Genomic DNA, 24,860 nt, shown 5'->3' with positions numbered 1-24,860 from the left:
AAATATACACATATATTGCACTTAATTAGTATATAATATTCCAACATCATTCATCACATGATCTGGAATTTGATTTTAATTGGTACGTACTAATTGGTTCATTTTCACGATAGGAATTATTTTATGGTAGTTGACAATTTTTTTTTTTTTTATCATTGGTAATTGATAAATTTGTGCGGCTTGAAGAATGGCCTAATTATTACTTTTTTTTTTATAGATTTTTTTATTAATTATAATCATTCTTGTTAATCTTGATTATAATATATATACTTTTAGGTATACAATGATATTGATATCAAGTAATAGAGTTATAGTAAAATATTAAAATTAATTTTTTTGGTCCTGTAATGATTGTGTGGTAATAGTATGTATGGTTAGAAGAAGGGGTTGGGATCTTCTATCTAATTCAATATGTTTTAAAATTTGGATTCTTTTTGGTTGATAAGTTTTGATTACATACGGGTCCATTTGTCGATATATTCTTCTTTTTTTTGTTTTAAATTTTTATTTTTTATTCAAAAGCAAGCATAGACACCCAGACGAATAAGTAATAATAATAAAAAAAAAAAGCAACCAGATAAAAAAAATTATTTCATTTTTAGTGCATTTTAAACCGAACGAATTTCCAAATAATAATAATAATAATAATAATAATAAAATACTAATTAAGAGCTCATTTACCAAACTAAAAATGTTTTCAATTTAAGAAAAGCTGATTCCACACGTGCTGATCTTGCAAATTTTCATCATGGGAGACAGCCAGCAGCCGTGCATCCAGCCCCGTGTCGCATTTTCTGTAGTAGAGAAATAACATCAAGTGGTTTCTGGATCATATTTTTTTTACAGTCTTTTTATTTAAATTTTCATAAATGTTAAAAAATTTAGTTAAATAGGATTTTTAATAGCCAAATCAGTGAAATTAAAATTAAAAAAAAAATAATTGTATTGATAAAAAATATTAAATTGGGGAAAAATTATTTTTAGATGTTAAATATGGAAAAAAAAAATTAAAAGATTAAATTGAGGAAAAAGGTAAATAGAGAATTTTTTACTCGGCAAAATTAAAAAAAAAAAAAAATCGAAACATTTGACGGGGGAAAATTTAAGCACTAAGCAACTAATTTCTGCCACTTTTATATATATATATATATATATATATATATTTTGTTTGATACACCACTTGTTGATATTTGAATAGAGTAAATTTGTAGAGAAAGGTGGTCCAAGATTCACTTGATTTTTCTCCAACAAATACGGATCGATTAATTAGCTTTCACAGGTGCGCTATATATAAATAAATATTTTATAATTTTAGATAAAGTAAAATTAATGATTATCTTGACAAGCTTTATATGTAATTATAATTAATATCCTAAAGAACGAAATAATATGTATCTGTCTGTCTACCTTGTATAATAATATATATATATATATATATTATGTTTGTTTACATATATATATATATATATATAATGATAATTTGGACCATCAATGATCATTATATATTTGAAAAAGAACTATTATTTTCTCAAATATTGCACAAAATTGTAGATAATTCAACTTTTGTTGAGCATAATTAATGAAAATTACACATAATATAACAGTTAAATGTAATACAACGATAATATGATGCAACCATTAGATGTAGTAATTTCCTCCAACATGTAGCCTAGTAGCTCAACCGCTACCATTTTATTTGGCAAATGTCTTAGAATTCCCACTCCAATATAAAAAGGGGGAAAAAAAAGGATCAGAAATCAGAAATTATGGATCATATTATCTTTATCTTTTAATTAAATTGGTGGATATATATATATATATATATGTATGTATATATATATATATATATATAGGAACATTAAATTGTTTTTCAGGTCGAATCTGTGCCACCACATGTCAAATATCTTATATGGTAAATTAATTGGTTTGGCAGCAAGTTCTTGTTCCATTCCCAATAATCGTGCATGGAAATATATCATATACATATATATATATATATATATATATATATATATATATATATATTCTCTTCCAAAAAGCAAGAAACATACACAATAATTAATCCAAAAAAAAAGAAGAAGAAAGAAACATATATGCCACAATCAGTGGCTATTGTTACTAAGAAAAAAAAAACAAAGAAGATTTAATATTATTTTAATAACACAAAATCTGAGTAAGGACGCAGAAACAACAGAAAGAATTCGACAAAGGGTAGTGGCCTCTTAGGATTTTCGAATTTTGCTGCTATATATATATATATACATATATATCTATATATGTCAAGTGGATATCATGATAAAGTTCCAATAACAGCTTTAACCACAATTCCCTTCTGCTGGAAAATTGCAGTTTTTATATAATTTTTAATATTCCCGTAAAAATAAAAGGAAATAATAGAGTTGATTAAATGGTGGAATCATAAGGAAGATCTTCGAGCATATCTTTAGTACATAATGTGATAATAGAAACATTGATAATTGGAGATTTGGTAATTAGTTTTTTCAGGTGGGAATATTCGGATGATCTTGTTGGGCTGCTTACATACAACAAGGCAGATGCTCATGCAGAGGTAATCTATTGCCACTTGATTGTACAGTGTAACATATATATATAATCCTTATTAATTAGCTGGGATCTGGAAGATTCTTCCTTAATTTTAGTTGATAATTTTGTTAGAGGGAAAAAGAAAGCCAAACAACAATCTGTCAGATTATCATATTATCGATTAAATTGTAGGTTTTGGCAGTTTGTCAAAATTCGGTACGTTTTTTGATATGCTAAGGTAGAATCCAAAAGATAAATTCAAGTTTCCTTATACATTTATGGGTTGGGAAGCTTACCAATCTGATTTTTCCGGCCATTTTATATATATATATATATATATATATATATATGTATCAGGATTAATTACAAAATTTAAAAGCAAAAAGTGAAAATAAGAGGAAAATAAAAGTAGCTAGCTAGAAAACTATATATATTCATGGAGAGAGAGAGAGAAAGAGGAGTCCAAGAAATACAGCTAAGAAACATAGTGGAGTGACAGAATATATACGATCTGGCCTTGGGACAATTAAGAAAATTAAGGAATATGCTTTCAAAAAAGAAAGTGAAAATAAAAAAAAGGAAGAAGTTCTATATATATATATATATACATATGTCTCTCCTTTACCATATGATCAAAGCAACTTAGAAATACTTGATCTTTTTCCTTTTAAAATGAAATTTTAGATAAAATAATCTTTTTAATTTTTATATAGGTTCTTTTCTTGTATATAATACATATACAATTTCTAAAGACGCGTTTTTGTTAATCTTCAAAATTATTTTCAAAAAACTTCTAAACGTTTCAGAGAGACTAACTCTACAGTGTTCAAAGTCAATTAATTAGTATAGTGTGTGTAAACTATGGGTACATAAACTATAATATATAAGTTAGAATATTTATTAAAATACATATACATAATTTTCAATTGTGGAGCAGAAATTAAAATGAAAAATATGGAAGGATGAAAACTTAACCATTTCTCATAGAAGTTACTACATGATAAGAGAAGTAATCTCCAGCTTTAATACCAATTGATATAGAATAATTGATCATAAGAGAGAAGAAATTATTTAATAGGATGGGTTTACCACATTAGCTACAATCCTTTGATTAAAAATTTGGCAATTTTTAGTTGGAAAGTCCTATAATTGATGTGGTAGACCTACACTACCTCTTTTACGATTTGATTTAACTGTTTAATCATATACTTTTTTAGGTTAAATTATGTTTGTTAGTTGATATATTTTAAAGGCTTCCAAGTTAGTTTATATATCTTAAAGGCTTGGACCCACTTTAAAGGCTTTCATGATCCAACATTGATCCATTTTCGTGTTGAATAAGAGTATTTTCAATGAGAATATTATCAAAGTGAACACGATTATGTGAGACATTGTAAATTTTTTTTAAAAACTTAATTTTTTAAAAAAATTAATTTTAATAAGTATAACCATTAATTTGCATGCATATTGCAATTATAAAATAATTTTATAATTTATTATATATTTATACTATTTAAATTTAAATAATATTAATTTTTATATTACGAATAATTTATATTCATCAATGAAAATGCTCTAATACTTTTGTAATATTATAGGATCATATATTTAAATGCAAGTATTCTACCATATATATATATATATATATATACACACACGTATTGAATTGGGTTTTTTTTTCTGAAAAAAAGAAAAAGAAAAATAAGAATAATTTAATCTATTAAGAAACTCCTGATCATCAAGAGCCAACACTCAGTTATAAGGAGAGGAAATGAATATGAAAAGAGAAACCAAAATATTTATACACATTAAAAGGAAAGTTCATGGATATCTCTTTTTCTCTTTATTTTTTCCCACTCCGATTTGGTTTGCAGAATTAATATTAATAATTACAAGAACTTAATTAATTAATATCAGAAAGCTTTATAGCAAACATGAAATGGATATACAGCGAATAAGAGCAAAAATCTAGGCAGCCCCATAGCTTTAATGACAGCATCAGTTTCAATATTAAGTATGATCAATTAAAAAAAAGAAAAAAAAAAAAGAAAAAGGTGACAGTAAAGGACATGTATGTCCAAAAAGTAACCTCACATCAGAATAACTAATACACATATAAAAGGGGTGAGATAAAAAGAAAAAGGCAAAAACCCAAATATTAATTAAGTCAATTGGACTATTGGTCATAGTTATCTTTTGTTCAACAGTCTCTAAATACTTTTCCATTTACACGGACACTGTTGAAAGTCACAACCAGAGTATCTTTTCAAAGAAACCCCACGCGAAAAGCTTATGATATTAAAAAATAATAATAATAAAAAATAAAAAACAGACTTTAAAATATTTGCTTAATGGCAAAATCACTAAACCCAGTACACAATCACTTCATCTCTCTCTATATATAAAAAAATTGTACATATTCTATCTTTGAGCAGACAGATTAAAGCCCTCCTTTTTCTTTCTTTCTTTGTTACTTCCTTTCTTTCTTTCTGTTTTTCCTCCCTTTTCTGCTTCTTGTGCTTGATAAATATATATATAGACATATGCATATGCAACCTGGTTAAAACCAAGTACTAGCCAGCAAGTTTTTTTATCCTTTTTTTTTTATTCTTTTTTTTTTCTGAGAAGGAAAATGGAAATGGGTTCTCCACAAAAGAATAGTAAGGAGCTTCAGAACAAGGAAAACAATTCCTCCATAGCCATAATAGTGAGATATGCAGATTGGGTAGATATATTGCTGATGGTTTTGGGAACAGTTGGAGCTATTGGAGATGGAATGTCTACAAACTGTTTGCTTGTATTCGCAAGCCGTCTTATGAATAGTTTAGGATACGGTCAGAACAAACAGTTTCATGGAAATTTCATGGATGAGGTTGAAAAGGTTTGTTTTTTGTTTTTCCTAGTGAAGTAAATTTCAAAAGCTCATATATAATTACTTATTTGTTTACATATCTTTCATTTAAACGTTATTATTATTATTTTTTTTTCTCTTTCCTAGTCTCTAACATTTTTCTCTGTCATTTTTTTTATTTTATTTTGGGGATTTGTCCAAACAGTGCAGCTTGAACTTTGTATACTTGGGATTAGCAGTAATGGTGTTGGCTTTTATGGGTAATTTCAAATAACCTTTTTAATTTCTTGCTTTACTTTCTAAGGACAGTTTCTGTTTTGAATTTTTGACCACAAAAATCAAACTCGGTTAATAGTGCTTCACACACACACACACACACACACGCACGCACACACACAGAGAAGGTTGATAATAATGCTAAATGAGACACAAACAGAATCACATCCATGTAAAAGAGTGCTTGTTTTTGTGAAACCTAGAATCCAAGTTGTAAAAAAAACGAATACCCATAAAAAATAAAATGCTTTTCACAAAAGGACTTGCTTAATCTTCTGTAGATCCCATGACTAATTAATTTTAATCATTATGAATGGTGCAGAAGGATATTGTTGGAGCAAAACCAGTGAGAGACAGGTTCTGAGGATTCGTTTCAAGTACTTAGAAGCTGTACTGAGACAAGAAGTTGGGTTTTTTGATTCACAAGAGGCTACTACGTCGGAGATCATTAACAGTATTTCCAAAGATACCTCTCTCATACAAGAAGTCCTTAGCGAGAAGGTATTTAAAAAAAAATAAATAAATAAAAGAAAAAAATAAAAAAAATAAAAAAATAAAAGAAGAGAAAAGTTGAATATATTAAAGGATGGATCATCATTACATTTATATCATTCAAACTTTTTTCTTCACTCATAAACTTTATAAGCTTATTTTTAAATCTTTAAATATATTTTTATTTAGGATGAAGCTGTCAAATTTTTTTGAACTAGGTCATCAAAGTCTTTGATTCTAATACGACGAGGAATTAACAGTACTATCTCGGTCAAACTTTGAACTTTTTTTTTTGGGGATTTTTTCAGGTACCCATTTTCTTGATGCACTCATCAGTGTTCATATCAGGGCTAGCTTTCTCAACTTTCTTCTCATGGAGGCTATCTCTCGTGGCTTTTCCGACGTTGATTCTTCTCATAATACCCGGAATGATTTACGGAAAGTACCTACTGTTTCTGTCAAGAAAGTCTGGGAAAGAGTATCAGAAAGCAAACACCATCTTGGAACAGGCTTTAAGCTCCATTAAAACAGTGTATGCATTCACTGCAGAGAGAAGAATTGTTGAAAAGTATTCAAAGATATTGGATAGAACAACAAAGTTGGGTATTAAACAAGGCATTGCAAAAGGATTGGCCGTGGGAAGCACAGGGATTTCGTTTTCGATATGGGCTTTTCTTGCTTGGTATGGAAGTCGTTTGGTCATGTATAAAGGGGAAACCGGTGGACGAATCTATGCAGCTGGAATTTCATTCGTATTAAGTGGACTGTATGTTTTTTCCTGCCTTCTCTTTCATCATGCATATGATTTTTATTTTTATTTTTTTGATTTTCTTTTTCTAGTGTCATTATTGCACATGAAATAAAAAAAAAAAAAAATTGTTTCTTTTTAGAAACTTCTTTTGTCGGGGTTTAACTTAACAATCATTGAATCGTGGAATTTTTTATCACTACAAAATTTTCCATCTAGCAACAAATAAATTCATTTTTGTGCTGAGCTGTTGAAGATTTGTTGTGGTCATATAACTTTATTCTCAATAAAGGTTTTTGCTTCAACAATTGAAAAAAAAAAAAAAAAAAGGCTCTAAATAGGGGTTTATATATATATATATATATATATATCATCTTGGAGTTCTTGAAAAGATACTCTCAATTTTCTTAGAAATTAATTTATTATAGCAATTTGTTCCTTATATATGTCAACTGAAAATTGTTTGCTTGTATTTTATAAAAATTTGTCTTGGTTCTCATGTATATATGCTTGTTTCCAACAGGAATCTTAATTACGGTAATTTGGTTTTTTTCCTAATTGATTAATGAGTTAATATTAGAAAAAGGGATAATTACATTTACTCCCCTTGGCTATACAATTTTTCGTACTTTGCCCCCTATACTAGAAAACCCCTTAACTGCCCCTGAACTATTAATCCGGTCAGTTAAGTTTTAATATACATTTTGACAAATGAATTTGATGAAATTGAATACACAACTCATGCAACTTGGTTTTGAATTTGTTTTATTATATTTTATTTTATTTTTGGATAGTATGCATGATATATTTTGCTAAATTTACTGGGAGAAATGGTATGATTGGACCAAAATGATAGAAAAATAATAGTTTGATTTGTAATTTGGGGAGGAAAGTGCAAAAGGTAGTAAAGTTAAGGGGATTAAATGTAGTTATCTTAAAAAACAAAGAGATAAAAATATAAGAAAATAGTTGCAAGTTCTTGATCAGATAAGATTTAGTCTTACTTAATGAGTTGTGATTGAAAAGATCAGAATTTTGTCATACTGAAGCAGCCCTTCATAATATGTTGCCTTTGTAAGATCAATTTTGGAATTGGACACATACCCTAAAAAATTAGCCATGTTCAAGAAATTTCTCATGTATTTCATGAATATCTTTAGCCAAGATAATTATGCCTTGAATCTTATGTCATTGCCAAAATGTGCACATAATCTAAAAGTAAGTGAAGTGCCTTGTAATAAAAGAAACATATTCCTTATAAACAAATTGCTTAAAGGAATTTATTTCTCTAGATGAAGTTGTTTTCCCTTTTGATACTTCAATTGGGAGATCAAAGGAAAGGTGAAATGAAAGCTGAAGTAAATATTGATTCTAATTCTTAACTAAGAATTGTTTATTCTGATTATAAACTAATGTAAACATAGTAACACTTGTACAAGGATTGAAGGGCTTCATTGGAGTATAAGCTTACACTTCTACATGCATATGCAATTGTTTATTCATGCTTTAAACATTCATTTTTAAACAAAGATCACTTTCTTTCTTATTTTGTATTTAGAGTTTGTAAAAACATATAAATTAACTGGTGAGAATTTTGTTATGCAGATCCCTTGGAATGGCACTTCCAGATTTAAAGTACTTCACAGAAGCCTCAGTTGCTGCACAGAGAATATTTGTTAGGATTGATCGAGTACCAGCTATAGATGGAGAAGAAACAAAAGGAATTGTATTGGACAACATTAGAGGTGATTTAGAATATGATAATGTCAAGTTCACATATCCTTCTCGACCGGACACAATGGTCCTCAAGGATTTCAGTCTCAAAGTAGAAGCAGGAAAGAGTGTTGCACTTGTTGGGGCAAGTGGAAGTGGAAAATCCACAGCCATTGCATTGGTTCAAAGGTTTTATGATACTGATGAAGGAGTAGTTCGGATTGATGGTGTAGATATCAGGACACTGCAGTTGAAATGGCTGAGGGAGAAAATGGGACTTGTCAGTCAAGAACATGCTTTGTTTGGGACAACTATAACGGGGAATATTATGTTTGGTAAGCTTGATGCGACCATGGATGAAGTCATGGCTGCTTCAATGGCTGCCAATGCTCATAATTTCATAAGGCAGCTTCCAGAAGGGTATGAAACCAAGGTGGGTTAGGGTAACTTTGCCAACATATGCTTAAAATGACTATATATAACGAGTTTTAGGCAAAACTAAGTTCAGGATCTTGATCTTTGTTTTTTTGTTTTTTGGTACTTAAAATGCTTCATCTTTCTTAATTAAGAGGGTGAACCTTAGAAAAGAAAGGATTTTCCTTTCTTTGTCTAAGTTCCCAGGAAAAAAAGTTGATGGTAATGAAGTTAATGAAAAAAAAAAAACAGGAATTTGCTTTTCTGACATTCATTTATTTGAGGAAAAAAAGTTGAATGCTGAAAAGTTGAGTTTAGGCTTTTACTCCCATTTTTGTAGGCAGTCTATGTTCTTCCAGGAAGAGAGAGCATTACATATGTATTATATATGTGTATATATATATATATATCTATATTGCTTGCATATTTATTGATTATTAATAGTTTTCCATGATTCAATTAATTTAGAGTAATTTTGACATAAAATGTACTCTATGACAGATTGGAGAGAGAGGAGCACTTTTATCAGGAGGACAGAAGCAGCGGATTGCCATAGCCAGAGCAATAATTAAGAATCCTGTAATTCTCCTACTTGATGAGGCAACAAGTGCACTTGACAATGAATCAGAAACTATTGTCCAAAATGCTCTTGATCAAGCCTCCATGGGAAGAACAACCTTGGTAATAATATATATTATATATGTATATGTAAATGTATGTATACATTTCATCTTCATCATCTCAAAGTTTTGAACCATATTGATCAGGTGGTTGCCCACAAGCTCTCTACTGTCCGAAATGCTGACCTTATTGCGGTGGTTAGCGGTGGCTGCATTATTGAAATTGGCTCACATAATGAACTTATCAACCGCCAGAATGGTCACTATGCAAAACTTGCCAAATTGCAGAGGCAGTTCAGCTGTGACACCGTCGAACAACAAGACCAATCTTCCGAAATTGGAGTCTCTTCTGCGACAAGAAGCACTGGAAGGCTCAGCACTGCCAAATCAAGCCCAGCAGTCTATGCAAAATCACCATTACCCCTAGAGACACCGCAGCCTGCAGCAGTATCTCATCCCCCAGCTTCCTTTTGCCGCCTTCTCTCTCTTAATTCTCCTGAATGGAAACAAGGCCTTGTGGGAAGCCTTTCTGCTATAGCCTTTGGTTCCATCCAGCCTATCTATGCCTTAACCATTGGTGGCATGATATCAGCTTTCTTTGTCCAAAACCATGAGCAGCTTCGTTCTCGAATCCGTATATATTCCTTAGTTTTCTGCTCACTCACATTGATCTCTATCATTCTAAATCTCTTGCAACACTACAACTTTGCCTACATGGGAGAGTGCCTAACAAAAAGAATCCGCCTCAGAATGCTGGAGAAGATATTGACATTCGAAACAGCTTGGTTCGACGAGGAACAGAACTCAAGTGGAGCATTGTGTTCAAGATTGAGCAATGAAGCTTCCATGGTTAAATCCCTCGTGGCTGACAGAGTATCCTTGTTAGTCCAAACCGCTTCAGCCGTGACCATAGCCATGATATTGGGTCTAGTTGTGGCTTGGAAGCTAGCACTTGTGATGATCGCAGTCCAACCTCTCACAATTCTATGCTTCTACACAAGAAAAGTTCTTCTGTCCAGCATTTCAGCAAATTTTGTCATGGCACAAAACCATAGCACCCAAATTGCAGTGGAAGCAGTATACAATCACAGAATTGTGACTTCATTTGGAAGTGTTCGAAAAGTACTCGAACTGTTCGACGAAGCTCAAGAAGCACCAAGGAAAGAGGCAAGAAAGAGGTCATGGCTAGCAGGGATCGGAATGGGGTCAGCTCAGTGCCTAACATTCATGTCATGGGCTCTGGACTTCTGGTATGGAGGCACACTAGTAGAAAAGGGACAGATATCAGCTGGGGATGTTTTCAAGACATTTTTCATACTCGTTAGCACCGGTAAAGTCATAGCCGAAGCCGGAAGCATGACATCTGATTTAGCCAAAGGTTCAGCAGCAGTTGCATCAGTGTTTGAGATTCTTGACCGCCATTCACTCATTTCAGGTTCTCACAATGTAAGTGGCATTGAATTTTCACTCCCATAACCATTCTTCTCATTGACAAAAATAGCAATACCCTTTTATCAAACACTAAACTGAGATTTGGGTTTCTGTTTTTTTCTTGTTTGCTTTTCAGGGTGGAGAGGAAAACAGTGGAACAAAGTTAGAAAGAGTCACAGGCAGGATAGAGATGAAGAAGGTGGATTTTGCATACCCAAGTAGGCCAGAGACTCTGGTTCTGCGCCAATTCAGCTTGGAGGTGAAGGCAGGAACAAGTATTGGACTTGTTGGGAAAAGTGGATGTGGGAAATCAACGGTTGTGGGGTTGATTCTGAGATTCTATGATGTAGAAGCAGGATCAGTAAAAGTGGATGGAGTAGACATAAGAGAAGTAGATGTTCAATGGTACAGAAAGCACACTGCTCTTGTTAGCCAAGAACCAGTCATATACTCTGGCACCATTCGTGACAATATCATGTTTGGAAAGCTTGATGCTTCAGAGAATGAGATTGTGGAAGCTGCCAGAGCTGCCAATGCCCATGAATTCATATCGTAAGTAGATTTTAAGCCCAAAAAAAAGTTACATTTTTTTTTTTTTTTTCAAGTTTTGTTAATTGTGGTATCGTGGCTAGTTAAATTGTTAGTCCGCTAGTGGGTCATCAGCGGTGACAAATAACAGTTTTCAATTATGTGTCCGAAATTTCGTACATTAATGAAATTATGGCGATTCTAATAAATGGTTGGTCAAAAAAATATTTTGATTTGCAGGTCGTTGAAAGATGGATATGAAACAGAATGTGGTGAAAGAGGAGTGCAGCTATCAGGAGGACAAAAGCAAAGGATAGCAATAGCAAGAGCAATCATTCGGAACCCGACCATACTTGTTTTAGATGAAGCAACGAGTGCTCTGGATGTTCAGTCTGAGCAAGTTGTGCAAGAAGCTTTGGACAGAATCATGGTGGGAAGGACTACAATAGTAATTGCTCATCGGCTTAACACCATCAAAAATTTGGACTCCATTGCAGTTGTTGCAGATGGGAAGGTGGTGGAGAGAGGGACATATGCTCAGCTAAAGCACAAGCGTGGTGCATTCTTCAATCTTGCTAGCCTTCAAAGCTCAGCAGCAAATAACTAAAACATAACTATGTAGCTGTATGAATATGCTAGGTGGGTGTATTTCATATTCGGCCTTTGAGGAGTGAGAAGAGAACTCTTTTGAGGGACTTTGATAGGTGGGTCAGTGTCGATACAAAGAGATTGAAGTTTTCTTTTTTGGGAGGCAGACCTTATGGAGGGCCCAAATGTATGATTTGGTTGGGATTGGAATTGGGTCATGCCAGTGCTGCTAATGTTAATACGCAAAGGGGTGGGAATATTGTAGACCAACTAGTTAGTAAAACCCAACACCAGAACAAGCTTAATCTGGGATTCGGGTTAAGTCTGTAGTTAATTTCGGTTTTCTACTCTTTTCTAGTTCAAAATAAAACTGAAAAATTAAAAAAAAAAGAAAAACAATTTTATTTACCAACCTATTACCTTGCTTTTTTGAGCTCTTTTTCTTTATGTTTTTCTGCATACTACAACTCAATCATGCACTACTAATTTTGTAATAAAGGAAAAAAAAAAAAAACTTGTGTTTAACATAATATATAGTTTTATGGTATTGGATGGATAAAAAGAGTTGTAAAGGCTGTTTATATAGTTTTAAGGTATTGGATGGATTACTTCAAAATAATAATATTAATAATTAAAAGGCATTGGATGGATAAATAAGAGGCCATATGTGAGCACAAGTGGATTTAGATTTATCTGTCTGCCTACTGTTTTAGATATATTGGACCCCTTTAGAATGTAAGACAGTACAGCAATAAATTGGACAACGAAATTAAAACAAAGCATTTTTACAGATTGAGAAAAGGAAGTTTATATATAGGGAACTTCCCTCATATACAACAACACAGGACAAAATTTAAAAGTACTTTGAAGAGTCAAAATACACAAGATTAAAACATCTTGGGGCTTCCTTTGGACCGCATAGAAGGGTCTAAATGTTGCATTAACACCACCGAGGTAATCACTTGGGTCGCTGAGCCGTTTCAATAGGCCCAACTTGTCGCAGCAACTGAAAGGAACGAATTAAATTTGTCATTTGCACAACTCAGACAATACATGATTTGATATGTTAAGCTTAAGCCTCTAGTGTCCGATTATATGTACTTAACAAATTATATTATTGGAATTACATACAATGAGATGTTATATGCCCTAAATAATCTGGATGATGGCATCCAGTAAATAATTTCTAAAATATATGAGTTTGATTTATTTATTAACTGTCAAGGTCGAAGAAATAGAGAGACGAGAAGGTTACCTTCTATCAGAAAGAAACAGAAAACAGTACCTGGAAATAAGGTTCAATTTTAGCTCGCAGGATGTCATGCTGTATTTGGAGCTCCTGGAAGGCAGATTTAGTCCTGTTTATAATATATTTAGAATAAAGTAATGGATAAATAACCCCATAATTATCATCATCATCATCGTTATAATTGATCAACCAATATTATCAAATATTCAATCTCAAATATAAATGAGATCCACAACATAATCAAAGTAGGTAGGTACTTTTCAATGTTTTCTTCTTTTACATATTCCCTCATCAGATTCACTTCATTCCTTATTTTGTTAGCGCCGACACTGCAAATATACAATTAACATCATATTAATTCAATTTCATCAAACATTCATGCTTTTACAGAAAATCCTTCTTTGCTATATACATATATATATATATATATATATATGAGAAAGTCTTCGTAGACAGACGTCCACTATGCAAAATCACTATTATACATAGGAGAAAACCTGGCGCTGCTTCCTTTGAGTTGATGGAGGAATTTGTCGAGTTTATTCACATCCATCGGACCGGGTTTCTCCCTATAGTAAGTTATCATTAAATTATTTTAATTAAATGATAAAAACTAAGTAAGAAAATGAAGAAATCAAGGGTTTAAAACTCACAGAATTTGGTGTAGAGAAGCTATGATTTTAGTGGAGTCCCTACAATACAAGGTCATAACCTCCTCTGCAAAGTTGGGATTGTCTCTATCTTCCAATTGCTCCAATTGTAGATAATGATTGTCAAGAATTTCCTACAACATACAATTAAATAGGGTTTTGCCAGCTTAATTACAAGGACATATATATATATATATATATTGAACAAGTGTTTCTACCACTAGGAAAGAGTGAAAATGAAAAATACTTAGTTTAAAGAAGAAGAAAACCTCATCAAAGAGGGATTGCCTCATGGAAGCAATTTGTTGACGCATGGGACTGTTCTCCATTCTGGATCAATTAAAGCAGAGATTAGAACATACAAACACACCAAGCAAAAGATTGAAAAGTCTATATATTGCAGAAGAACATTTCAATATGTATGTGGATATATATACCAGAAATATATATATAGCAGAAAAAGATAATAAAGAGGAAAACACGTGTATAAGCTTGCATTAAGTAGGTAAAGGAAAAAAAAGCTAGATTACGAAATCCAAAGAGGAGAAAACTAAATCATGAATTTTTGGCATTTGAATGTGAAAACAGTGGGCGGTGAGAAGTGATTACTCATCTCAGAATATTATGTCCAAGCAAATGACAAGTTTAGGACATGCAAAGATGATTTTATAAAGAGAGTGACATGTACATCTCATGCAAACAAAATACATGTTTCAAACCGCCAAACTTTTTATATATGGGCCAGTTCTATGTACCAACAGATTTGATAAATGATTCTATAGCCAAAAACGTTACGTTTCGATTTTGATATGATTTCTTTACGATCTACTTGTCTTGTTTAGAGATCGTGAAATAAATGCCATTGACTTTCTTATTTTATTTTTTTCCTTTTCTCTAATATATAGTGGATTTTCTCTAATAAAAATCTTGACTAGACCTATAACAATCTAAGTGACAAATTTTGTCACTCTATATACATGATTTGTGACGAAAACTTTTTTTTTTGGGTCACATTTTAGTGATTGGTTTATTTAATTAGTTATAAGCTTTTATTTTGTCACATATTTTTGTAATTAATAGCCTTGTAAGGTTTGGCGGCAAAATTTTTTGAATTTATTTGGATCAATGGTAACAAACATTTTCATTTCTAACTAATTTACTAAAAATATATCGGTATTATATTACTCTATTATGGTGACAAAAGGTATTGTGTCACATATTCAAAATAATTTCTTTTTCAACGGTGCCGTTTGGTAAGTTGTCCAGCTTCATATCTAATTACAGAATCCTTAAAAAATTTCAAAAATTTCAATATCCTCCTCTCCCTTTTAGGTACAATAATTATTCATTTTAATATTCTAAAATATTAATTACTCTTATTTTAAAATGTGAGGAGATCAAAAAAATATAAAAGTAACATCTGTATGATTTGCCCTTACTTAATAAAAGTAAAGTTTTAAATAAGAGTAAAATTTGCCCTTACAGTATGATTTGCCCTTACTTAACAAACGTAACGTTTTAAATAAGAGTGAATTTATACAAACTTATATTTGTTTAACTTAAATTTTGGTAGTTGTATCAAATGAAAGTCTTAGTAACTAAAGTTCAAAAATGTTATTTTGAAAAAAATCATAAATTGACTAATAGTTAATAGTATTAGACCAAGAGATTCAATTCAAATGTGAGGGAATATATTGTGATTTTCAAAATCAAAGACACATTTATACATAGAGGTTGATTTTGAAACTGACTACAAGTAGAAACAAAACTTACTAGAATTATACGTGCATGCACCAAATTTGGCTTATTTCTATATATAAGTTCATATTGAAAGATAAGATCATTTGTAGAGTCAGGATAAATAATTCAAGGTTAAAAGTCCAACTATGTTTTATTATGGTATATAAATGGGCTTAAAAGACCTCAAAGATTAATGGGGAATTTGGCCTATTGCCCTTTTGGACATGGTCTTAACGATTTATATCCCTTCTTTATGTATTTTTTTTGTTTTATCCTTGAATATTAATTGTACCCTTAAAAAACTTTCAAAAGATGTATATATCCTTCTATTTTCACTTTACCTTCCTCCAATTTCACACCATACCACCACACTATAGTAATTTTTTAAAACTTTTCAACTCAAACAAAAACCCACTTTTGTCATTCTGTTGTAATCGTTACTTTTTGATTCAATACAGACAAAAAAGATAAGGAAGTGAGGAAAAAACAAAAGAAAAGAATAAAAAAAAATAAATAAAAAAGAAATAAGTCATGTTGATGAATGAGAAGAGAAGAGCTGGGTTTTGACAGGGAAAAAAAATGCAGAGAGGTGGTGGAAAAGAAAGGGAAAAAAAATAAAAAAAGAAAAGAAAGTGAGGAAAAGACAAAAAGAAAGGAAGAAAAAATAAAATAAAAAATAAAAAAAAAGTAAAACGTCTTGATGAAGGAGAAGAGAAAAACCAGTTTGCAGGAATGGATTTCAAAAGAGTTTTTGGAAGACTTTAAAGGAGTTTTTGACGATGAAAGAAAGAAAAAAAAAGTTTAATTTTGACATAAGGCTATTTTAAGAATATTAAAAAATAAGAAGGTAAAACAAAAAAGATGTCAGAGGAAAGGGTATAAATTGTTAAGGCCTGTCCAAAGGTAAATGGACCAAATTCCTAAGATTAATTTAGTTAGTTACTTTTGAGAGATATTTGGTAGACTAGTAAGCCATTACAAACAATATCATAGTCATTGTTAGGTTGAAACAAGGGGAATTTGGCCCAATGCCCTCATGAGGATGAGCTTAACAATTGGTACCCCTTTATTTGCTATCTTTTTTTTTTTTTTTTCCTACCATTCAGTATCCATTTTAACCTTAAAACAATGATAAATGACTTAGGTATCTTTATATTACTTTCCCAGCATCCATTCTACTAAACGTTAATTTCACCACACCACACCAGTATTCCATGTTGTTTTTTTAAGAAAAAAAAAAAAAAACTTCATCTCAGGTCCCTTTTAACTTTTAAACAAAGAAAAAACAAAAATACACTTTTTACGACCCTTGAACGCCCTTGAACGGGTATATATCATCAGGTAATTGTTTTTATTTTTTTGTTTATATGTTACCGTGGACTGATGTGGGTTTGTTTTTTTGTTTATCTGTTGCCTTGCCGTAGATCGGTGCGGATTTGTTTTTTTGTTTATTTGTTGCCTTGCCGTGGACCGGTGTGGTATAAACACAATAATACTCATTGTATTAACGATAATCAGGTTAAACACAAGCAGCATGCCATCATCAATACTCATTATATTTTGCATGTTGTTGTACGAAACACACATTAGGGGACTTGTGGGAGTCAAAAAATTTGTCAACTGTAATTACCGAAGGGCCTTCGGTAATTATCGATGAAACCTTTGGTAATTTTTCCAGCAAGAGCAATTTGATTACCGATGGTTTCATCGGTAATTACCGAAATCCCTACGGTAATCAAATTTTTTTGGCAATTTTAGAACTTTTTCCGACCTTTATGGGGATTTTGCTGTTTAGGACCATTGATGAATATATATTTTGCATGTTTTTGCATGAAACACATATTAGGGGACTTGTGGGAGTCAAAACATTTGTCAACTGTAATTACCGAAGGGCTTTCGGTAATTATCGATGAAACCTTCGGTAATTTTTCCAGCAAGGGCAATTTGATTACCGATGGTTTCATCGGTAATTACTAAAGGCCTTATGGTAATCAAATTTTTTTTGTAATTTTAGAACTTTTTTCCAACTTTATGGGGATTTTGCTGTTTAGGATCATTGATGAATGTATATTTTACATTTTGTTGCAGGAAACACACATTAGGGGACTTGTGGGAGTCAAAAAATTTGTCAACTATAATTATCGAAGGCCTTTCGGTAATTACCGATGAAACCTTTGGTAATTTTTCCAGCAAGGGCAATTTGATTACCGATGGTTTCATTGGTAATTACCGAAGACCCTACGGTAATCAAATGTTTTTGGTAATTGTAGAACTTTTTCCAAACTTTATGGGAATTTTGCTATTTAGGATCATTGATGAATGTATATTTTGCATGTTGTTGCACGAAACAGACATTAGGGGACTTGTGGGAGTCAAAAAATTTATCAACTGTAATTACCGAAGACCCTACGGTAATCAAATTTTTTCGGTAATTTTAGAACTTTTTCCAAATTTTATGGAGATTTTGCTGTTTAGGACCATTGATGAATATATATTTTGCATGTTTTTACACAAAACACATATTAGAGGACTTGTGGGAATCAAAAAATTTGTTAACTGTAATTACCGAAGGGCTTTCGGTAATTATCAATGAAATCTTCGGTAATTTTTCTAGCAAGGACAATTTGATTACCAATGGTTTCATCGGTCATTACCGAAGGCCTTACGGTAATCAAAATTTTTTGGCAATTTTAGAACTTTTTTCAAACTTTATAGGGATCTTGCTGTTTAGGATCATTGATGAATGTATATTTTGCATTTTGTTACACGAAACACACATTAGGGGACTTGTGGGAGTCAAAATATTTGTCAACTGTAATTACCGAAGGCCATTCGGTAATTACCGATGAAATCTTCAGTAATTTTTCCAGCAAGGGCAATTTGATTACCGATGGTTTCATCGGTAATTACCGAAGGCCTGACGATAATCAAATTTTTTTGGTAATTTTAGAACTTTTTCAGAACTTTATGAGGATTTTGCTATTTATGATCATTGATGAATATATATTTTGCATGTTGTTGTACGAAACACACATTAGGGGACTTGTGGGAGTCAAAAAATTTGTCAACTGTAATTACCGAAGGTCATTCGGTAATTACCGATGAAACCTTCAGTAATTTTTCCAGCAAGGGCAATTTGGTTACCAATGGTTTCATTGGTAATTACCGAAGATCCTACGGTAATCAAATTTTTTTGGCAATTTTAGAACTTTTTTCGAACTTTATGGGATTTTGCTATTTAGGATCATTGATGAACGTATATTTTGCATGTTGTTGAACGAAACACACATTAGGGGACTTGTGGGAGTCAAAAAATTTGTCAATTGTAATTATCGAAGGGCCTTCGGTAATTACCGATGAAATCGTCAGCATTGGTAATTACCGATGCACCATCCATATTCATTTTTTTTTTAAATGTTTTCACTTTTTAAGGTCTGTTTCTCTCTTATTTGGTTTCGGATAAACACTATTAAAATGTTTTCACTTCTTAATGTCTTTTTTTCTCTTATGTTGTCAACGGTTATCATTAATAAAGCTAGATTTAGCACGTTCTTGGTGGAAACACACACTATCGAAGCTGTCGGATGGAAGTGTGGTGATTCTTTTGCGACGGTGGACAAATATCAATTACCGACGATGCATCGGTAATTACCATTGGGCATTAATAGCATCCTTGTAACAGTAAGAAACTTACAAAATACTGAACACAGAATGATATTTTACCAACACAATACGATAGATGACTTATAAAAAGGAGAAATGCATATCTAAAAGAGATTGGAAGAAGCTTTCAAGCTGGGAATAGTCTCCAATCTAAAACTAACTAAATTTCAATGCATACCATTCAAACAAGTTTAAATGGTCCCAAACTAGAGAGCCAATATTTGAGAACTCAATTACCATTTAAATTCTCATCCTTCTTATTTCTTGCTTTTCCACTTCTCAAAAAATATGGAGAATTTAATAATGAAATTGGATCCTTAAACTTCCTCTTGAAATGAGAATCATGTAGAAAAACTAAAAACTAAATCTGAATTAGTAAGACCAAAATGTACAAGTGTTTTATGAATAAAAACTAGAGAATATTACAAGATGATTTTTTCCACTTGCTGTATATAAAGCTTTGACAAGAAGCAAAAATTCTCTGCCGCCAATAGAACATTCCTCTACTAACAACTATAAAATTGCTAAAAACTATTTTCATTTTCTTGGTGAATCCACCATCAATATATAAACAACAAATGTTGCCCCGCCTGCCATGGAATAAGACAGTTTTCTAAGCATCTAATTTTGTGAACTGACCTTTATGATTTGAAGAATTAATTGATGAAGTAAAATGACTAAAAATTAGTTCCTTCTAAGTTACACATTGCAATATCGAGGATTGAAAAGACTTGAACCACCTATATTTATCGCAATTAGCATTGATATGCTTGTAATCACAGCAAGCCAAAATAAGGCTGATCCTATAAATCACAAGTTTTTTCTCATCATGCATTAGGAAATTAAAAGTTTACAAACCAGCATTAAACTGAAAGTAATGTCAAAGAATTACCTTGGGAACGTTCTGAACTATTGTTTGAATCTTGGGGTGCGGATTCATCATTAAGACCACGCGACATTGATATTCTTGATTCTACCCTTAAAACATTATTCAATATTTTGGTAGTTCCGGTTTCTGACGCTACTATTCCTCGAAATTCTTCACTCGCAATTAAAGCAACTAAGACATCCATGAATGACTCTTTATTTGCTTCTTTAGAATACTCTGTTTCTTCTTTCACAATCCAAAGCATCAATGTCAGTGGATTCTGCCTCAGCTTTGTCATCCTCTTCATCCTTAACATATGCTTTATATGTAAGCCAAAGTAGTATTTCCCCATAAGAACTCTTTCTAAAAAGTCCCCAGCCTCTTTGCATCCACATATGCTTTTCTGGTTTCCCCAACCGAAGTAGTATTTCTGGTTTCCTAAAAGCCAACTTACTCTCAAGCCACAAAGAAAACATAATAATCAACATGTTGTTATGTACCTCGGGATACAAGCTTCAGGAAATTATAACTTAAATGAATAATTTAACAACAACGGTTATGTAAATGTATGTTACCTGTGGTGAGGGATAAAAAGTTGTAGCAATCAATGTCTAGATACCTTTGATCAGGCCTGAGCCTTAAATCTATAGGGGACAACTTTTCCTGCAACTAAAATCAAGATTAAGAAGTCCTCATCCACTCACACAATAGTAAAATTAAAAGCACTTGAGTGATTTTATTTTGTTTGCATGTTCTAAAATCTCTTTTCATCAATTCATGTCCATTCTAAAAATCCAATTGGGAAAAAGAAAAAAAGAAAGAAAAATTGTTCCAGTGTAGTGTTTCAAACCTGCGCATTAAGTAATAGTAATGAAGTCATTGAAACTACCTTTAATCCAGGGGTGAGTTCATTCATGGTGATGTCAAAGCGTGTCAAGTTATATCTTGTAGGAAACTGGGGTGGCTTGCTCCTCTTCCAAAGCAACTGGACATCAGGTCAAGATTCCAATCCTTTTCCCTTCCCAGAACAATTTCCATCCACATAATGCATGCTCTCATCCCATTTTCCAAATAGTATTGCTATCGTTTTTCCATTTCTATCTTGAACTAAACCACATACCTGACCGAAAAAGAAAACAGCAATAATTTTAAAAGAACAATCCTTAAGCTTGTTAACAATATTATAGTACTTATTAACAGAATCTATACCCTCAATCCATTCTGTTCACCCAAAAATAGAATCCTTTGGTTTGATGTATTTATTTAAAAAAAGAAAAAGAAAAAACACCTTTCTTCTAGAAGCAAAATAAAACCAAAGGGGTAAGAACATGATTCATGCTCCGCCTCTCATAATCCATACATATTGTTCTTGCAGACAACTTCAACTCCTATAAAGGATTAACTAATAAAAATTTCTGTTGCTGTCAACTCCAACCCCTTTGGACGATTCAAAGTTGGTATCATCATATTCAGAAACTAAAGGAATTATATATCCAATATAATGGGATTATAGGCTATTCGGACTTTATCATATATTAGGCTTTCAAAAAAATAAAATAAATCCTTTGTCAACAAATATGGAGAGAGATTTCAATAATTTGATAGCCTCCACCTAGTATAATTTCAATCAAATTAAATTAAAGTTATTAAACAACATAATTATATCTCATCCCACAAAGAAACAAACCAAACAATTGAAGAAGTTATGCCAAATTACGTTCTTAGAGAAAAAAATTGCCATGCTTTTTTTTCAGTCATCCAAGAAGACCTCCAAATATCCATATAAAACTATATGCAAGTAAAGCATTTGAAAATTAAAAGATAAAGAAAGAATACCTGGTGAGGATTTTGGTCAATGATAGATTGCTCCTTGAATTTCAGCTTGCAAGAATAGTTATGATTCCCCTGTATACGCATTGTACCACAGTGGTCACAATAGAGCTTTCCCAATATAAGGTTGTTAATTGATGTTGTAACCTGGTAGAAAAAAGAACAGAAACACAACAAAGAATAAATAATATAAAAAATATTTTTTTAACCAAAAAACAAAAAAAGGAATATTAGTCGAATCATTAGTCATTACCTTACTCCATTGAAAAATTTCTCTGTCGTCAAATTCCACCGTTAAAAGAACAACATGATCAAGCTGAATTGAGTGACCCTAAAATTTACTCTTCAAATTGCTATCACCTCAAAATTTCCATCGTTTACCCTCACAGTGGCAAGCAACAATCATTGGATGATGACTGACCTGACACCAAAAAGATGAAGAATATTCAGTATGTATGCACAAGGTTTTGAATGTCCAGAGTCTGTTAAAGGACGTATAGAAGATAGATTAAACCTAGGTACCATTTGTTCTTCCTCCTTTCCTCCCTCACAATCTAATACTTACAGGGCTACTTTCTATAGAGGATTACGCTAAATCCAGCTATATTGCCAGCTATATATTCTGCACTATTTTGGCTGAGGTAGTCATCTTTAGGTGAAAATAATTACTGGTCTTAATATCATAAAAATAAGCATGAAGTTCCTTTTCTCTCACAATAATTCCTATTACTCTCTCCAAAATTTATAAACCTATCCTTTTTATTGTCACTGCAGCACATACCATAATAATGTCATCAATTTTCCTTTTCAAATTATGTATAGTAATGCTTGAGTGCGATATATGCCTTTATGTTTAAGATGAAATATGCATACCACATTGTGTCTAGCTTTTAAATACAAATGATTTATATAAAACTAGCCAAAGTGCTCCTAGTATGAAATTTGTTTGAAGCAGAACTGTAGGTTAGCGTTTGAAGGATCACCAAACCTCCTTTTATAAGGAATCCCATTGGACTGAGCTTCAAATAACAGTTTCTCCTATTTCCATGCCCTAACAAAAAAAAAAAAAATTGCATGGGTTTTGAAATTTTTTTGAAGCAATACCCGATTCAAGTGAGAAATTGATGAGAAATTATAGGAGATACCCAGGGACAATGTAGCTTGAAATTGCCATGGTTCAGACAAAATGTCAGAAACAAAAGAGAAAAGAAGAACAGGAAAGATAAAAAATGGGGAGGGAAACGAAAATTTATAGTGTGTATTTTTTTATTTTTCTGATGAAATGAAAACTTACCCAAAATGCTTCTTTTGTGTTGAAATTTCGATCGTGCCCTCACTTTGGTCCGTAAGCGAAAGCACAACGGTGTTCTCCATCAGGTTTTCGCCACACAACCACTGCCGATTTCCGAAAAGTGCAAGCCTTCTCGAATCCTCAATCGGCGACTTGAGGTGGCTTCTCTCCATCTTCAATTCAAATGGTGCTAACCTCTCTCTGCCTCCGATTGCTAGCAACGACCTGATTCTCTCTCACTTTCTCTTCCTCTTTTCTTCGTGGTCCGTCCAGGTTAGAGAAAAAATGGAATACGTCTCATTAATTTTTTCCTTTTCTTTTATATTTGAAAAGTGTAATCTAGGAGTATTGAAAAATTAAAGGGCAAAACAAAAACATTTGAGATGAGAAGGGCAAATATCCTTATAGTCCTTTAAAAAAGGGTATTTGACCAAATCTCCCTTGAAATAATTGACGGCCCAAGAGAATGGGAGAGCTCATGGACTGCCAAACCACTAAGCTAGTGTGTATGTTCTGCGAAAGGTAGTGCAATGGACTATGGTGGATTCTATAGCCACAATTTAGGAGGTTAATCTAAGACGAAGGAGGTAATCCAAAGTTGAAAGTCTCATATTAGTTATAAACTACACTCTAATATGATGTATAAGTGGTTTTAAGATCGTAAGGTTATATTTGGAACTCGAATTTTATGAAGGAAAAAATTATAATTTACCGATTTAAAATTATACTGTTGGTTGTAAAAAAAAAAAATGGACGAAAATGTAGAAGGAAAATTTTACACATATGAAGGATTTTGGTTTTCCATTAAAAAGATGAGAAAAACATAAATTCCTTGAAGGGAAAAGAATCGAGAGTCAATAGTTGCCCGCACCCTCATCATTTTTCTTCTTCAGATATATCCTAATACTCACATTTTTCTTCTGTCCTCTTCTACAATCTAAACACCATCCATCTCTAATCAAATTTTAACAGCTCCGACAACACTTCAATGAAGCTCCAGCTACCATATTTTATTTATTATTTTTTTTTTTTTTCCCAAAAGAGCAGTTCTTCTCGTTCTTCTTCATTCACCTTCAATATTCATTGTAGCCTTGGAAAGCACCTCACCTTCTAAATTTGAACTTTGTCAAATTGGAAAAGCTTTGGCAAATCATAAAAATTGATAGCAATTTATGGTTCTCTATTACTTTTATTTGCAGTTTATGTTTTTCCTTTTTATTTTCCTCTCACATTTATTTTACCACCAAACATGAGATGGATTTGTAATTTTAATTTTTTTCTTTCATGTTGTTTTCCTCTTTATTTTCGTTTACATATTCTTAAGTCACCCTTTTTTAGAATTCCAAACAAAGCCTAAAGGTTAA

The 24,860-nt window shown here is 32.0% G+C and overlaps 2 protein-coding genes and 1 long non-coding RNA gene across 14 annotated transcripts; 1 reads left to right on the top strand and 2 right to left on the bottom strand.

Moving 5' to 3' along the window:
- Positions 1-4,952: 4,952 nt before the first annotated feature.
- Positions 4,953-12,617, top strand: LOC125419386 (putative ABC transporter B family member 8). The gene is made up of 9 exons (XM_048465142.2): positions 4,953-5,425; positions 5,601-5,655; positions 5,994-6,172; positions 6,472-6,929; positions 8,517-9,057; positions 9,540-9,719; positions 9,806-11,104; positions 11,226-11,641; positions 11,858-12,617. The coding sequence occupies exons 1-9, from the start codon at positions 5,177-5,179 to the stop codon at positions 12,222-12,224; spliced, it is 3,744 nt and encodes a 1,247-aa protein (XP_048321099.2). The 5' UTR covers positions 4,953-5,176; the 3' UTR covers positions 12,225-12,617.
- A 357-nt stretch (positions 12,618-12,974) lies between these two features.
- LOC125419389 (pseudo histidine-containing phosphotransfer protein 5) lies at positions 12,975-14,510 on the bottom strand. Of its 2 annotated transcripts, XM_048466075.2 has the most exons (6): positions 14,374-14,510; positions 14,108-14,238; positions 13,952-14,023; positions 13,712-13,783; positions 13,491-13,563; positions 12,975-13,211 (listed from the first exon to the last, which is right to left on the bottom strand). In XM_048466075.2, the coding sequence occupies exons 1-6, from the start codon at positions 14,431-14,433 to the stop codon at positions 13,164-13,166; spliced, it is 456 nt and encodes a 151-aa protein (XP_048322032.1). In that variant the 5' UTR covers positions 14,434-14,510; the 3' UTR covers positions 12,975-13,163. The 2 variants fall into 2 exon arrangements, with proteins under 2 accessions (XP_048322032.1, XP_048322033.1); XM_048466076.2 differs by lacking the exon at positions 13,952-14,023.
- A 5,343-nt stretch (positions 14,511-19,853) lies between these two features.
- LOC125419539 (uncharacterized) lies at positions 19,854-24,058 on the bottom strand. Of its 11 annotated transcripts, none has more exons than XR_009634734.1 (8): positions 23,500-24,057; positions 23,194-23,256; positions 22,459-22,626; positions 22,212-22,352; positions 21,265-21,495; positions 20,400-21,044; positions 20,248-20,310; positions 19,854-20,097 (listed from the first exon to the last, which is right to left on the bottom strand). It is a non-coding gene; the product is annotated as an uncharacterized LOC125419539 (long non-coding RNA). The 11 variants fall into 11 exon arrangements; XR_009634735.1 differs by having other exon boundaries at positions 19,854-20,310; positions 20,400-20,830; positions 20,951-21,044; positions 23,500-24,055; XR_009634736.1 differs by having other exon boundaries at positions 19,854-20,310; positions 20,400-20,824; positions 20,951-21,044; positions 23,500-24,055.
- Positions 24,059-24,860: the final 802 nt, after the last annotated feature.

The sequence above is a fragment of the Ziziphus jujuba genome, chromosome 11, assembly GCF_031755915.1.
Source record: "Ziziphus jujuba cultivar Dongzao chromosome 11, ASM3175591v1".
Lineage (NCBI taxonomy): Eukaryota > Viridiplantae > Streptophyta > Magnoliopsida > Rosales > Rhamnaceae > Ziziphus > Ziziphus jujuba.
Note: the sequence above shows the minus strand (reverse complement) of the source record. Positions and strands in the feature narration are given on the sequence as shown.

Bases quoted from the DNA above. Each gene is read 5' to 3' on its own strand.
- LOC125419389 (XM_048466075.2), bottom strand. From the start codon at position 14,433: ATGGAGAACAGTCCCATGCGTCAACAAATTGCTTCCATGAGGCAATCC. The intron at 14,024-14,107 runs GTGAGTTTTAAA...AACTTACTATAG, and splicing joins GCTTCTCTACACCAAATTCT to GGAGAAACCCGGTCCGATGG. The intron at 13,212-13,490 runs GTACTGTTTTCT...CGTTCCTTTCAG, and splicing joins AAATTGAACCTTATTTCCAG to TTGCTGCGACAAGTTGGGCC.
- LOC125419386 (XM_048465142.2), top strand. From the start codon at position 5,177: ATGGAAATGGGTTCTCCACAAAAGAATAGTAAGGAGCTTCAGAACAAG. The intron at 6,173-6,471 runs GTATTTAAAAAA...GGATTTTTTCAG, and splicing joins AAGAAGTCCTTAGCGAGAAG to GTACCCATTTTCTTGATGCA. The intron at 11,642-11,857 runs GTAAGTAGATTT...TTTGATTTGCAG, and splicing joins AATGCCCATGAATTCATATC to GTCGTTGAAAGATGGATATG.